Raw genomic sequence first — 14,954 nt, forward strand, 5'->3', positions numbered from 1 at the left:
GCAACTGCACTGCTACCTTCCTGGCGCTTTGGAAATGGAATGTTCGCATTGGTACTTTCCTTTGGCCTTCTCCTTACTGCACTGAGGAGCCGAAAGGCTAGAACCTGGCGGTATGGAACAGGTATGTGCTGATGCATGTACTGAATTACTAAAGGTCTAGGTACATGACATTTTCAGTAGAAAGTATTAAAAATTGCAATTAAAAGAGGAAAAACAGTATGGAATTCGTATTATGGTTCAGTTTTCCAATTGACAACCTCTAATCGTCGACATCGCTATTGCTGCCCTGATTCTACACCTAATTTCTTATTGTATAAGCTATTTTCTTCATTTTTATAGGATGGCTTCGAGGATTTATCGCGGATTATGGTGTTCCGTTGATGGTACTTGTGTGGACTGCTGTATCTTATATACCAGTTAATGACGTTCCACGTGGGATACCACGGCGGCTTTTTAGCCCAAATCCGTGGTCTGCTGGTGCATACTCAAACTGGACAGTAATTAAGGTGCCATTGCATCTTTTCCCCTTCATTCTGACTATCCTACTATACGAGTCGATAATATATTTCTGATACTTCAATTGCATTTTCTTGAGAGGTTTTATTTAACATGCTTAATATAATTTCATGAACAGGATATGGTAAATGTGCCTCCGCTTTATATTATTGGAGCATTTATTCCTGCCACAATGATTGCTGTACTTTACTACTTTGATCATAGCGTTGCATCTCAACTTGCCCAGCAAAAGGAGTTTAATCTAAAGAAGCCTTCTTGTTATCACTATGACCTTCTTCTTTTGGGATTTTTGGTAAGTATTTCATCCAGATTTTCAGTTTGTTGAACATTTACATAGGTCACGGATTTAATTTCAGGTATATTTGTATAATCAATCTTATAGGCTAGTAACTTCATGATGCAGCTTTTCCTTCTCAATATTCATGTTACTGTTTCATACTGACTAGGTCATATTATGTGGTCTTATTGGCATTCCTCCTTCCAATGGAGTTATTCCGCAGTCCCCAATGCACACAAAAAGTCTGGCCACTCTGAAACATCAGGTAATATTCTTTCAACATGTATTGATCCACAAACAAAAATCTTCCTAACTTGTTCTCCTGATCATCCCTCATAATCAACGTACTTGAACATTTTCATCTTTCCATGAAACAGCTTTTGAGAAATAAGCTTGTATCAACTGCCCGAGCTAGCATTCGGAAAAATGCCAATTTATCTCAGTTGTATAGGAGCATGCAAGACGCCTACACTGAAATGCAGACTCCACTTGTTTATCAAACTCCACCTGCTCTGGTATGCTTGCCGCAAGACTAGTATATCCACTTAGTAGTTCTTTTCTGTTTTGGTTTGTTTTGCTCTTTTATCTGTAAATCCATATGAATTTCCTTTACCTATTGCTTGAAACAGGGACTAAAGGAGCTGAAAGATTCGACAATTCAACGGGCCTCTACAAGCGGCTACATGGATGCGCCAGTTGACGAGACAATTTTTGATGTTGATAAGGATATTGACGATCTTCTACCAGTGGAAGTTAAAGAACAACGTCTCAGCAATCTTCTTCAGGCCTTAATGGTTGGATGTTGTGTTGCTGCCATGCCTCTTCTAAAGAAAATTCCCACTTCCGTTCTCTGGGGCTACTTTGCTTTTATGGCAATTGAAAGCCTGCCAGGAAATCAGTTCTGGGAGAGAATATTGTTGCTTTTTACAGCTCCGAGTCGAAGATACATGTAAGTGCACCCTCTTGCTCGTGGTTGAAAGTGTAGAACCTTTTCTATGCATATCAAATCCCCTCCTGGTTGGTGTTTACAGTGAATTTGTAAGGTGAAACATGACTGTAGGAGGTGCAGTGTAGTTTCCAAAATTGAGATTTTTTCCTATGACATAATTATCTGTAATCTACAATCCGTTGCTTGTATTGGCTAAACTCTGACGACCTTCTTTGACTTTTAAATTGAGACAGGGTGCTGGAAGAGTATCATGCAACCTTTGTGGAGACGGTGCCGTTCAAAACAATTGCGCTCTTCACGGTGTTTCAGACCGTTTACTTGCTCCTCTGCTTTGGCATAACGTGGATCCCAATAGCTGGTGTCCTTTTCCCTTTGCTGATTATGCTTCTTGTCCCGGTGCGACAATATGTGCTCCCCAAATTTTTCAAAGGAGCCCATCTCCAAGACTTGGATGCAGCAGAGTATGAAGAAGCCCCCGCTATAAGTTACAACTTATCCTATGAAGTAAGTTGCTTTCTTGAGTTATTACTTCATTGCATCATACGATGCTTATAGGACTCGGATGATATAGAAAGTAAATATACTCCTACTTGTGACATTTAAGAGAATAAAATTCAGTTTTCGTGATGAACTTTTTTGTTTAAGTGCGGGCATTGACCAGTATTACACCTAAGCAAGAAAACTTGAGAAATTGAGGACGCAGGGGGATTCTTCTGATCATATGAAATCTTTTATCTTGATTTCAGTTTTCTTTCTTGTTCTTTGCACACATTTTTAGTGTCTGGTAATTTTGCAGCTGTCATATGCATTTATCCAAAAAGAGATCTCATCATGTTCTCACTACATTTATGCTGTAAATATTTTCAGGATCAAGGCAACCAGCCAACCAATCTTGACAGCGGCGAAGTATTAGACGAAATTATAACAAGAAGTAGAGGTGAAATCCGACATGCTCGTAGCCCAAAAGTAACGAGCTCGACTCAGTCTCCGCGGGAGGAAATGAAGTCTCTTTACAGCCCACGACTGTCTCATAGGGGCCACAGCCCTCGTCTGCATGAAATAAGGATGGAAATAAGCCCCAGATTGAGCGATAAAGGAGTAGAAATAAAGCAAACGCCCAGTCCTCGTCCATCTCCACTCGGCCAAACCAGCCGTGGTTCGCCGTCTTCTTGATCTAGCTTTGTTTTATCAGTTATGTTATCACTGTGAATGGTGCTCGAGAGGTCTTATGTTCAGTTATATTTGTAGGTGTTTGTTTGGTAAACTTTTGTCAAAACAGTAAGTTTTCATGTCCTAATATTGTAAAACATCCCACTCTCATGGGCAGATGATGATTAATGATAATGGAGTTATATTTATTGTAACATAAGATGTCTTCAGTTTCTTGTTCTTTTCTCTTCATCTGTGCAGGAGTAGCCTTGAATTCCTTGCATTTGAAACCTGGTACCTATGTCTGTCAATAATTTCTGCTTTTGCAGTGGAAATAAGTCCTAAGTTAACTGGTAGTAAATGTTTGAAACAAAAGTTAAAGTGAAAAAATGAAGTTTTATAGTTTGAAAAAATAACTTAATATTGACAATTTTACTAATAAGCTGTAGAAGTTGGTAAATAGTTGTTAATAGCTTTTCCTTAGATCAATTTAATTTAAACAGTTTAAAAAATAAAGTTGTAAAACAAAATTATTCTTTTTAATTTATTTTCAACAATAAGTTGATAAATAAATGCTTAAAATAAGCTTTTGTAATCGCCCCTAAGTTAGATGAGTTGTGACGGTCAACTTAATGTGTGTCTACTTTTTCTAAAAACACATGTAAGGTTTGAATTCAAGTTCCACTGTTGATGCTAACTTGAACTTCACTCTCATAAGAAATTGCGAAAACGAGGTTGTGGGAGAGCAATACAAGAATCGTGCAGTTAGACGAAACAGCTTCAAAGTTGCACCCTAGATGGCGACAGTCCATTAGTCAAAAGCATCACTAGTTTATGCTCTAACTCGAGTAAGCATGAAACACATGGGATCCCCTGTGAATCAAGTATTAATGAGAACGACAAAATACTTTTGGAGTGATCGATGCGAACAGTTTTAAGGTGTTTTTTTAATTTTTCTTTTTATGTTTTCTCAAAGATAGAGAGAAAGATAGTGATATGTTTTGTTTTGTATCTTAATTAGGAGAGATAAGTTAAGATATACTGAACTCCGTGCGTGTGTTTTTAAATTATAAATAAATATTAAAAATGTTTCTAAGTGTCTTTTAAATTGTGAAAATTGAAAACAAACATAGACTTTGAGGTGAACTTCTCTTGAAAGTAAGCATCCACATGAGGATTCTTGATTTGAGTTGAAACCTCATTTGCAGTCCCTAAAGAGCCTCAAATATCTCTCTAAGTTTGATTAATAAATTACAAACTAGTTTATAACATTTACATTTGACGTAATATTAGACTACATCTAAAATATTTTATTTAAATTCTTTCTTGGCGTCAGCTTACAACAAGAATACACGTTCAAAACGTACAGAATTTTTTCGACAATGACCTCTCAGTCTGATTTCAAAAAGAGTTTTAAAAAATATTCAAGTGCAAGGGTTAGCATAGACGAATACAGGAATGGAGATATCTATTATTTTTCTTCTGCATGTATTTTATGATTTTATTCGTCATTCGTATTACACATCTGGGACACACATCAATATATGTAAATTTTAGAATAGCCCACCAAAAGATTTAAAGAGTGTGATCAAATATATGAACCAAAAAATTGAAGGAATTGATATATATACATATATATGTATATATATATATATATGCATGTCCATTTCAGTTGAGTGTGATCAAATATATGAACCAAAAAATTGAAGGAATTGATATATATACATATATATGTATATATATATATATGCATGTCCATTTCAGTTGAGCCCTCAATAATAGAGGAAAAGAAGGCAGCAAGTGCTACTCTTCTCTTGCACTCTACCAAAACTTTGGTATTCCTATTGCACAAAAACATGAAATTCTCAACCTTTTCCTTTGGCTCTTCCCCTTTTATTTTTAGCAAAAGCCAAATGTTGTCTATCTTCTGCTGGTTGTTGCCTTTGCTTTTTTTTTTTTCCTTTCTTTTTCTTTTTTCCCTGATAAATTATAGTATGTTTTTTCTGAAATTTGTTATAATTATAAATATCCTCTCATTATTTGAAAAATATAAATACCTCTTGAAATTAATGAAAAATTAATAAATATCCCCTACAATGGGCTGTCATGGGGGGGATTTGTTAGACAGTGTCAATGCCAAGATGATATTTATAATTTTTCAAACAATGAGGGAGGATTTGTAATTGTAGAAAATTTTAGGGGGCCCTTCGTAATTTACCCTTTTTTTTGGGTAGATTACATAGTGTTTCACATTATATCTAATTGCACAAACATTCATTATTTTTTATAAAATTATGAGTACATCCTATGAGCGAGGTCAATGTAAATGCAGTTTTGTAATTTGGCAAAAAATAAAAAAATATTTGTGTAATTCGATCTAACATCAATGACGTATTGATGTAAGTAAATATTTTGTCATTGTAGTCATATTAATGTCACTTACAATGTTGGAGTTTTCAATATTTGTTTTTTTCAAAAAAGTAAATAATAATTCCCAATTCATTTTTAAAATCCCAATAACCTCTTATAATTTTCATTATTCAATTTGAATACTATATCTTATAAGCTCAAAAAATATTTTACAAAATTCAAAAACTTACATTTTTTCTTAAAAACCAATCTAACCAAACACCCTTCAATCCAATTATACAAAAAAAAAATCTTATCAATTCCAAGATTCAAGAAAAAAGGAAAAAAAAGCCATCAATCAATCAAGAAAAAGAACAAAGGATAAAAAAGATGATGAAGAGGTGGTGCATGAATGTTGGCTTGAGACAATGATTAGGGCACACAAGTTAGTGGACTGTATAGAAAGAGCACCACTAGTTTCACTTATTAGTACTTTTGACCCCAACAATTACTGTCTTTTCTGCAACTCTCCCCAATATCTTCTGACCATTGTTTCATCAGTTTTAGCAAACCTTTGACAGATGATTGAGATTCATAACAGCCTTTGTACCCCCCATCTTCTTTTAACAGCATAAAGACACTACTCTTTTGTTTTTTAATTATATTTTGACGTTTTTTTGGTGAATTTATATATAATTCAAAAGACTGTGATGGTTTGTGTAGATTATCATATGTCAATCAGTGCAAATATAATCATCCCATTAATCAATAATACATCTTTCACTAGCCACAAATTTTCTTGCTATCATAATTTAAAAGACCATTTTACCTTTGCAATATATATATATATTTATGAAATACTCCAAATTCCCATAAAATTTTTATATAGTTCGTGCCAGATTTAGGACTGACCCAAATTTTCACTTTTTCTTAATTTTTTTATATTGGTCGCGTAGATGAAATCATGTTATAAATATCCTTCAATCATGTTGATAGAGATAAGCCCCTTCTTTTTTATTTAGTGATTTAAATTTTTTTTTTTTAAGTTCTTGAACCTCTATCTTCTTTGCTAGCTTTATCGAGCATCATCTTAACGACCCCATCGAAGGCCTCTTTGTCTATAGAATTTTTTCTTTTTTAGATTAATTCTGATTTGATATGGAGATTGAGATTGATGTGAGGGCCAAACTCAGACCCCTTAATATGACCAAAAAAATCCCCAAAGTATATTTGGATCATACCGGCCCAAACCAAATACAATAATTATACTTGTTCTCTTAGACCGTTCAATCAAAGATTCGTAGGCGATCCACGATGAGCTGTACAACTAAGTAAAGCCCATAAATATTCACCCTTCATCTGTCAGGTACATATATACTTTTTTAATTGGATTTACTATTCCCTCAAATTTCACCTCAATTTAATCTTACCGACTTAAGTATTAAAAGATTATAGCCAGGTCTTATCTTTTCATCGAGCTTGTGGACGTAGGTGAACCCAAGCAATTCAAAACTTGAGATCGAAGCAAGAAGTTACTTAAATTCGTAGTCCCAATTCAGACGTTAAATCAGAGATTATTAACAATTTTAATCTCTATTAATTGATTAACATGGGTTTTTTTTTTAAAATTTTGATTGTGATAAATGATGATATCATAAAGCTAGGTATAGTGTCAGGGGTTGAGGATAAGAAGATTCTAAACAATTTCCTAGTTGATCAACTGTCATCCCCAACTTTTCCTTCATCAATGGTGATATCATATCCTAAAAGAATGAAAAAGGTTCACACAATTCGATGTTTGATTGGCTCTCTTTTTCCGCACGTTTTAGCTTTGGTCACTCGACAACAAAATTATCGGACAAAATTAAAAATAACAACGAGACGAGTTTTATCAGATAATGAGATGAATTTTGTCGGATTCAAAACCCTGTCTTACCTAATTTTTGCAAGCCTACCCTAACCTATTAAAATAAGCAAAGATCCTGATAAGTTTAATTCTTATAAATTAGGAGTTAGGACAACTAATCCGAATAATGTAATAAGATTTGACAATGAATTGGAAGAAAGAATGGAGTGAGATATCATTTAGTATTAATTAGGTTCTTGTTTAAAGTTTGCTTGTCTTGGTGATGTTGATAGTTAGATGCATTAAAATATATATCCAACTAGCCATCTTGTGCATGCAGCCACACACACACACACATATATATATATATATGATAAATTATAACGAGCTTTTTTAAGTTTTGACATAATTATAAATAGTTTTATATTGTTTGAAAAATTATAAATACTTTCTTGATATTTGATAAAATTATGTAATTCTTAAAGGGAAGTCTGGAATTGTAACCTTACGCTTGTTGTATATATTTTTTTTTTGAAAAAAATAAAAGATTAAAAAAAAATCGAATGAGGTGGATGGAAAATTTATTAAAAATATTATCTATTTAGTCCATAAATATTTTTTAAAAAAAATTAAAATTATAATTCATAGCCCATATGGATATTTTGGTCAGTTCATCACCAAAAAATGGATGAAAATCTAATGGAAACTAATTAATTGAATAAATTATTATATGATCGTTAAAATTAGAGCGTATTGATAATTTTTCAATTAATATAGAAGTATTCGTAATTATGTCAAATTTTAGAATAACTCATTATAATTTACCTATATATTTGATCAAATATTCAAGAATTGTGGCCTCGTTGTAAAAATATAGAAGACTAAGCAACAAAAGAAGAAAAAAAAGAATTTTAATTTATTTATAATCATAAATTTTATTATTTAATGAGTGTCGAATTCACCAAAAATATTATCCTACTAAAAATTTGTGAAAGTAATGAGTAGGGTTAAATCCAAGAGATTAATTTTAAATTAATTCCTTCAAGAGATAGAAGTAAAAGGGAGGAGTTTGTTTAAAATTTTAATCTAAAATGAAATAAAAAGAAAACACTTAAAGAGGGAGTAAATATGAGAGGAACATTTCAGTTAAAAACAAGATCATGCTCGATCCCACAGTTGATCATAGATGCAACGATAACAATCATTCATAATAAATAAATTAATTATGGTTACTGGTACAACCTAACGACTCACCTTTCCTTACCTTGTCGTTAGTTAAGGAACGTCCTTTGACTAATTCTCTGAGCAGTAGACAACAGTGGGAACGTACTTAAAATTTAATCTACCGACAATATTAAAAACTAGAAAGATCCAATTTTAACCAATAATTTTCTACTATGATTTATTTAAGTTAGATTGTGCATTCCCCATAACATAATCAACTATTACGATATGATAAACTATGTTGCATTACCACCAGTTATTGAACTAAACAAACAATTATGAATTTACAAGTTTAATTGGCCAGACAAATATTATTGACGATGAACAATTAGCCATGTCATTCATAAATTAGATTATTTATAATAAAAGAATAGAGAACAACATTGCCAATATGAATGAAAGTATAAAGCATAAATTAGATCTCACAACTAATTGAAATTAAGCATTCACCAAGTCTTTAATCGAAATTAAAAAAATTAGTTAAACATGCTCGTGGAAGAACGCATAAGAAGAAAAGAAATAAATATCATAAAACACAGAGAATGTTTAGAGAAAATAGATCAAAGGATTCCAGATTAAATGTTGTACATATGATGAACTACATCAATATTTATCTTAACTAGTTATTTAATCATATCAGAACTAGAAAAGGTAGATTCCTAATAAAGCTAAAAGACCTAAGGAATTAAAAGTATTATCCTAAAGAGTTTCTTCCAATAAGGTGAGTTTTCAATCAGCCATAGGTAACCCAATCAACCACAAATCTTCCCAAAATTCATTTCTTAGACTTTTCTTTTTCAGCTGCTTTCCCGCAGGTTCAGACGTGGGCATACCTAACTGGTCGTTCTCATGTGTCAAAATGTTGATTGCGGTCTCTTTCTTTCTTTTTCATCCCATCAATTCTTATAAGCCAATTTTGCAATATAACACTTGATTAGGAGTATTCTGGCTTTAAAAAAATTAGCAAGATATCGCTGAAATTATAATAAAAATATACTTCTATCATAATTTTAATAATAATATTATCATTAGCAAGAATTGGTGATCAAATGTTGTGCATTAATTGTTACTATATTTGTATTATTATTGTAGATGTGTCATTAATTATTTATAATGACATGACAACTTTATATATAATTCCTATCACTAATAATTATATTAATCATAAAATTGCTTTCACTCAATGAATTCTTAGTGATAATTTTTAAAATTATTATTTAATATTTTACCACTTGTGATGAACTGAATTAAATACCCTGGTGACAATAAAATATAATTTTATTTATTTTAAAAAAATAAATTTTTTTATGAACTAAGTGTATATATTTTTTTTAAATTTTTTAAAGTTTTTCTATCCATCTTGTTCTCATTTTTTAATTTTTATTTTTTTTAAGAAATATAGCAATGAAAAAATTGATAATTTCAAACTTTCATCCAAAAATCACATAATTTTATCAAATATCAGCAATTATTTATAATTTTTAAATAATAAAAAGGTATAATATAATTATACTAAATTTCAAAACAACTCTTTCTAACTTATCTTACTAATTATATATACATATAAGGTATGAGTCCTTCTTATGGGCTCAACTCATTTCTAAAGCCCAACTTCTATGGTCTTAAACTCTAAAATTAAATTCTCAACCCCATTGTCACTTTGGATTGGACCAGCTTGGGCCAAGATCATGGCCCATTATTAGTTAGGTCTCGACTCTCAAGGCCCATTCACTTATGGACCTTCCGGCCCACAATTTTGCCATTCTTCCACCAACCCGTACCGTTAAATCTGTTAACTCATACTGACTTAAGTATTGAAAAATTATAGTTAGAGGATCACCCCGACAAAATTAATGATTCTTCCTATTAGGTCTATATCCAAATATTTGTCTAAATTAAGACTATATTAAAACTGTTTCATATAGCCCGAGGTCTAACTTTGTAAAATACTAAAATATATTGAAAATAATATAATTGTTCAAGGATGAGGGGCATTTTTGTCCAACCAAGGGGTAAGTATTATATTTATTAATTTAGGAGGGTTAATGTTATATTAAGAATAGTTCAGGAGGCAAAGCGTATTTTATCCTACTTTATATACAAAGTAGGGTAAATTATAATTACCTTTCCTACACTTTAACATAATTATGAATACTCCTTTATTGTTTGAAAATTTTCAAATATTCTTGTCAAATGAAAAATAATTATGTAGTCCTTAAACTATCAGGTAAAAATGACTTCTAAAATGTTTATAGAACTCTAAAACGTATGTAAATTATAATTCACAAAATTCAAAAAGTAATTTTGAACAGTTTACCATAAAAATTGGATGAAACCTATGAAATGAGCTTGTCATTATGCATACATTAAAAACAAGAAGTATTTATAATTTTTCAAATAATGAGAATGTATTTACAATTATACCAAATATCAGGGAGATACTTGTAATTTACCCTATAAAATAATTATCTATACTATTATAAAGAAAAAGGGAATTTTCGACTCAAAGTGATAGTTTGGATACCACTACACCAAATTATTATAATACAAAAAATATTCTTCAACTTCCCAAATTCCAGCTCATGTTGAATTAACTGCTCAATTAAGTTCATTTAGAAAATTAATTTCATGCGGTTACATGAACTAAAAACTTAAGTTTACTCGTATTTTATTTAAATTTATTGTTAATTGAAACAGAGATAAATATTAGCATTTGTGTTATATATATATATATATAATCATTGTTATTTATAAGATATTTTAATTTGAGCAAAATAATTGATATTTAATGCATTAGAAAAAGCTATTAAATAATTTTTGTACGTGGAATTCTGAGACAATGACAAATTTTAATATATGGAAACAAATTATGAATTCCAATAACATAAAAATACTAATAAAAATTATGAACAAAGATAATGTGTGGGCATAATTTATTTACCATTCTACCATCATTGTAATATTTATTTAACATGTAAATTCAAAACATTTCATAACTAAAATCTTGAAAGATACAGATATTTTAATAATAAATACTCACAAATATATTGTTACTTATATCCATAAATTCCAACTAATTCATTAAACCCAAAAATTTCAAACATAAGCACTGGATTAATATATCATTGATATGTTAGACATGTGTTGAGTGTGGTCAATTGCTAGTATTTATCTAGATATTTAATTGTAGTTTAGTCTTTTTAAATCTGATATCATGAGCAAGAATTTCCTACAAATTCATCCAGTTGTTTTTCAGTGGTCGAAAATTTGTGAAAACACAGGGCAAGGAGGGAGAACTTGTTAACTATTAAGAAAGAATGAGGCCTCAAATAGTGTTGTTCGGAGACTCAATAACACAGCAATCTTTCAGATCAGGGGGTTGGGGTGCTGCTCTCGCAGACATTTATTCAAGAAAGGTCTAATCTTTCTCGTTACTTGCTCTGTATTTTTCCAAGATTTTGCATTTTTTTGTTGTTTATGTGTGTATATTGATCTAGGCATGCTCATTGATGTGTGTAAAATCACCCACTGGTGTGTGTAGGTTGATGTAGTGCTTCGTGGGTATGGTGGGTACAACACCAGGTGGGCGCTGTTGATGTTGAATCAGATTTTCCCTCTGGTAATCATGATTCTTACAACCTTTGTGTAATTGGGTTTTTTACAATTTTTCTGTTTTCTGTTTGTGTTGTTTGGACTTAGTTCTTGATTGGTTTATGTATATTACATCATTAGATGTGTTGTCATTTATCATCTATGAGGAATTTAGTTAAGGATTTTGGCCTCTTTGCTGTGTTTTGAGTATAATTCTTGATGTCACATTGCATTGGTGTTTTCATTGGATTTATCTGTAATATTGAAGCCCTGTTTCCAGAGCCAACTGCAGAAGACCAGTCAGCGTTTTAGATATATTTGTTCTTTGCCAGTAGGAGTTTGGTGCATTTTAGGACTCCCCCAATTACTTGATGTGAAATTTGGAAGATTTGGAAGGGTGCCAGAGTGAAATAGTCTGTCAATATTTTTGGTAGAAATTACCTAGTAAATATAATTAAAGTCCGTTTGGAGAATAACGCAGATGTATTAAAATTCTCTTCAGTGTTCTTCATTCTGGCTAGTAATACAGTCTGAATTCAATGCCAAAGCATCTACGCACGTCTTGTAGGATGGTGTCTATCTTTAGTAATAACACAGCTTGATTTTTATACAAAACTGACGAAAGTCTCAGCTTATTGGATCAGAAAATCATTCCAAATTTCAGGAGCCTGAACTGTACTTCCAGGTTTGTTCCTGCCAACACCAAACGGTAAGAGCTGGATGTCTTGTTGATGTCTGATGGTAGTGTATTATTCATTCTCATCTATGTTGATAAAAGGATTTTCAGATCAAAAGTCATTCTTTGCCCGTGAAACAGAAATGCTTTTCTATCTAATCACGGACGATTTGCAAAGCCAATTTATAGGTTAATGGAAAGTGGGAGTCTAGAAATAACCATGGAATCTTGGAGATACTCTTCATAGATTTTGTGGGGCTATTCTGTTTTAAGATCTTTGGATATAGCCCTTTTTAAGTGACGGGAAGTGCCATTGGCCCTGAAAAATGCCCTTTTCAATCTTGTAGTATCTTTTGTATTGAAAAACATGGTGAATAATGTTTAATATCTAATGGTAAGAGAAGATTTGTTGCTTAATTTCCCTGGTAATTTTGTTATTTGAATACATATCTTGATGTATTTTGTCTAATACATGATTCTATTTGATTTTGCTTAAACTAAGCGAGGGAGTTTTTATGTTTTTACCTCACAAACAGGGATCTGCGAAACCTCCTGTTGCTGTCACTATATTTTTTGGGGCTAATGATGCTGCTCGGTTAGAGGGAACGGGTAAAAGACAGCACGTCCCTGTGGAAGAATACAAGGACAATTTGAGAAAAATAGTTCAGCATATTAAGGTTTTTTTATCTTGGAACTCATTGTGCCTTAATTATTTGTGCATCACTCCTCAAGAAAGAGGAATGTCCTGAAACGAAATCCTAAAAGATGACAGAACAAGTGTGAAATAGCATTCAGCTGTTTCATCAGTCTATCTGTTTCTTTGTTTAAGTCCTTGTTTTGGTGTATATTTTTTGACTGAATTATTTTGGTAGTTACCAAAAAATTTAAACCATAAGTTTGAGTGGTTAAAGCACTTCCTGTTATTGCATTTTAATATGGTTCAAATGACAATTGCAGAGCGGATCCCCGAATACACTTGTCATTCTTATAACTCCACCTCCCATTGATGTGGAAGGCCGCCGAGAATATGCAAGGTATCAAAATTTTTGGTTTTAAATTCCTATACATTTAGAAGTCCCTAGACAAAGTTTCTGACTGCAAGCGCCCGTCATTGTCATAGATTCTAAGGTCCTTGCTAGTGCATCTGTTTACTCGCCTTTTAGATGCCGAACTCGATCCTAGTTCTGTAATTTATTTGGACGACGTAAGATAGGTTAGTCTGTCCCTGGAAAACTTGCCATTTTCTTAACAATTATTCTATCTATTTACCCAAGCAGGTCTCTATATGGCGATAAGGCCTCGGAAACGCCTGATAGGACAAACGAAGCAACTGGTGTATACGCCAAGCAGTGTGTTACCTTAGCAAACGAACTTGGTCTCCCTTCGGTCGATGTATGGTCGAAGATGCAAGAAACTGAGGGCTGGCAGAAGAAATTCTTAAGGTTTGTCGATCACAGACATCTATATTGAGTGTATCGACCAAGTAATGTTTATATCTTGTTATACCAGAAGCAGTTCTTGTGGTTTACCTGAGCAAACTGTTAAATCATCAAAATTTGTCCGATCTTATATATATGCCAACTTTTAATTTTCGTTTGCAGTGATGGCCTGCACTTGACGCCTGAAGGAAATGCAGTTGTGTTCAGTGAAGTTGTCAAGATTTTCGACGAAGCCGGATTCTCGGACTTGCCGTATGATTTCCCCCCAAATTCAGAAATTGACGCAGAACATCCTGAAAAAGCCTTCTTGCAACATTGTCCTGCTGTATAACATGAGTAACATATAGTTAATTCATGTGGCAAATTCAGTTTCTTTATGATATGAATACTGAGAATTTGTTGTCTATTCTCAGATTTGTGGTTTTATTAATGTTTCCAAAGGTCATGTGTTTGCTGTTTTATACTGTTATAAAGATCGAAACCCCACGAAGTTTTTGGGTTCGGATTGTTTGCACTAGTTGAAATAGACTTATTTTGGCCATTTCCAACTTTGTTCTATACCAAGTAAGATGGTCCAAATGACTCTGCACCATAGGTGTACAAAATCTTTTGTTAAATGTAACAAGTAACATAATTTTGTATATATACAGATATACAAAATGAAAGGGAAAAATGCAAGCAATACCCTCGTGATATCGCAAATGAGTAAATTACCTCTTTATGAAAAAACAAAATAGCGGTTTACGTCCCTATATTTTTTAAAACACAATAGTTACTCTCCTATATTTTTTACATAAGAGATAATGCGCTCATTTTCAATATTACAGGGCTAATTTGCTTTCACCTTTAAATGAAATAAAAGATGCCACGTAATTCTAAAATAAAAAATCTAAATCGAGTAACTAGAATTTGGAAAGTGTAAGCGATTTTCACTCTTA

The 14,954-nt window shown here is 32.3% G+C and overlaps 2 protein-coding genes across 4 annotated transcripts in view; both read left to right on the forward strand.

Moving 5' to 3' along the window:
* Positions 1–3,108, forward strand: part of LOC105157226 (probable boron transporter 2) — a 5,734-nt gene extending 2,626 nt beyond the window's left edge. Inside the window, exons 5-12 of the mRNA XM_011073571.2 lie at positions 1–121; positions 340–506; positions 635–808; positions 963–1,058; positions 1,171–1,308; positions 1,423–1,742; positions 1,976–2,246; positions 2,610–3,108. The exon at positions 1–121 is cut by the window's left edge and continues 34 nt beyond it. Coding sequence (XP_011071873.1) covers positions 1–121; positions 340–506; positions 635–808; positions 963–1,058; positions 1,171–1,308; positions 1,423–1,742; positions 1,976–2,246; positions 2,610–2,915 — 1,593 coding nt within the window. The 3' untranslated portion in view covers positions 2,916–3,108. The remainder of the gene's footprint in view (positions 122–339; positions 507–634; positions 809–962; positions 1,059–1,170; positions 1,309–1,422; positions 1,743–1,975; positions 2,247–2,609) is intronic.
* LOC105157227 (GDSL esterase/lipase At5g62930) lies at positions 11,469–14,517 on the forward strand. 3 transcript variants are annotated; one of them, XM_011073574.2, is made up of 7 exons: positions 11,469–11,726; positions 11,852–11,929; positions 12,566–12,610; positions 13,114–13,254; positions 13,535–13,611; positions 13,855–14,019; positions 14,179–14,517. In XM_011073574.2, exons 1-7 carry the CDS (start codon positions 11,628–11,630, stop codon positions 14,345–14,347), a joined length of 774 nt encoding a protein of 257 aa, XP_011071876.1. In that variant the 5' UTR covers positions 11,469–11,627; the 3' UTR covers positions 14,348–14,517. The 3 variants fall into 3 exon arrangements, with proteins under 3 accessions (XP_011071876.1, XP_011071875.1, XP_011071877.1); XM_011073573.2 differs by having other exon boundaries at positions 11,470–11,726; positions 12,533–12,610; XM_011073575.2 differs by lacking the exon at positions 12,566–12,610 and having other exon boundaries at positions 11,476–11,726.

This window comes from Sesamum indicum, linkage group LG3 (genome assembly GCF_000512975.1).
Source record: "Sesamum indicum cultivar Zhongzhi No. 13 linkage group LG3, S_indicum_v1.0, whole genome shotgun sequence".
NCBI lineage: Eukaryota > Viridiplantae > Streptophyta > Magnoliopsida > Lamiales > Pedaliaceae > Sesamum > Sesamum indicum.

What these genes read in the sequence shown, in the direction of transcription:
- LOC105157227 (XM_011073573.2), top strand. Translation starts at nt 11,628, where the DNA reads ATGAGGCCTCAAATAGTGTTGTTCGGAGACTCAATAACACAGCAATCT. An exon ending in GTTCCTGCCAACACCAAACG is followed by an intron (nt 12,611 to 13,113) that starts GTAAGAGCTGGA and finishes CCTCACAAACAG; the next exon opens with GGATCTGCGAAACCTCCTGT. An exon ending in GGCCGCCGAGAATATGCAAG is followed by an intron (nt 13,612 to 13,854) that starts GTATCAAAATTT and finishes TTACCCAAGCAG; the next exon opens with GTCTCTATATGGCGATAAGG.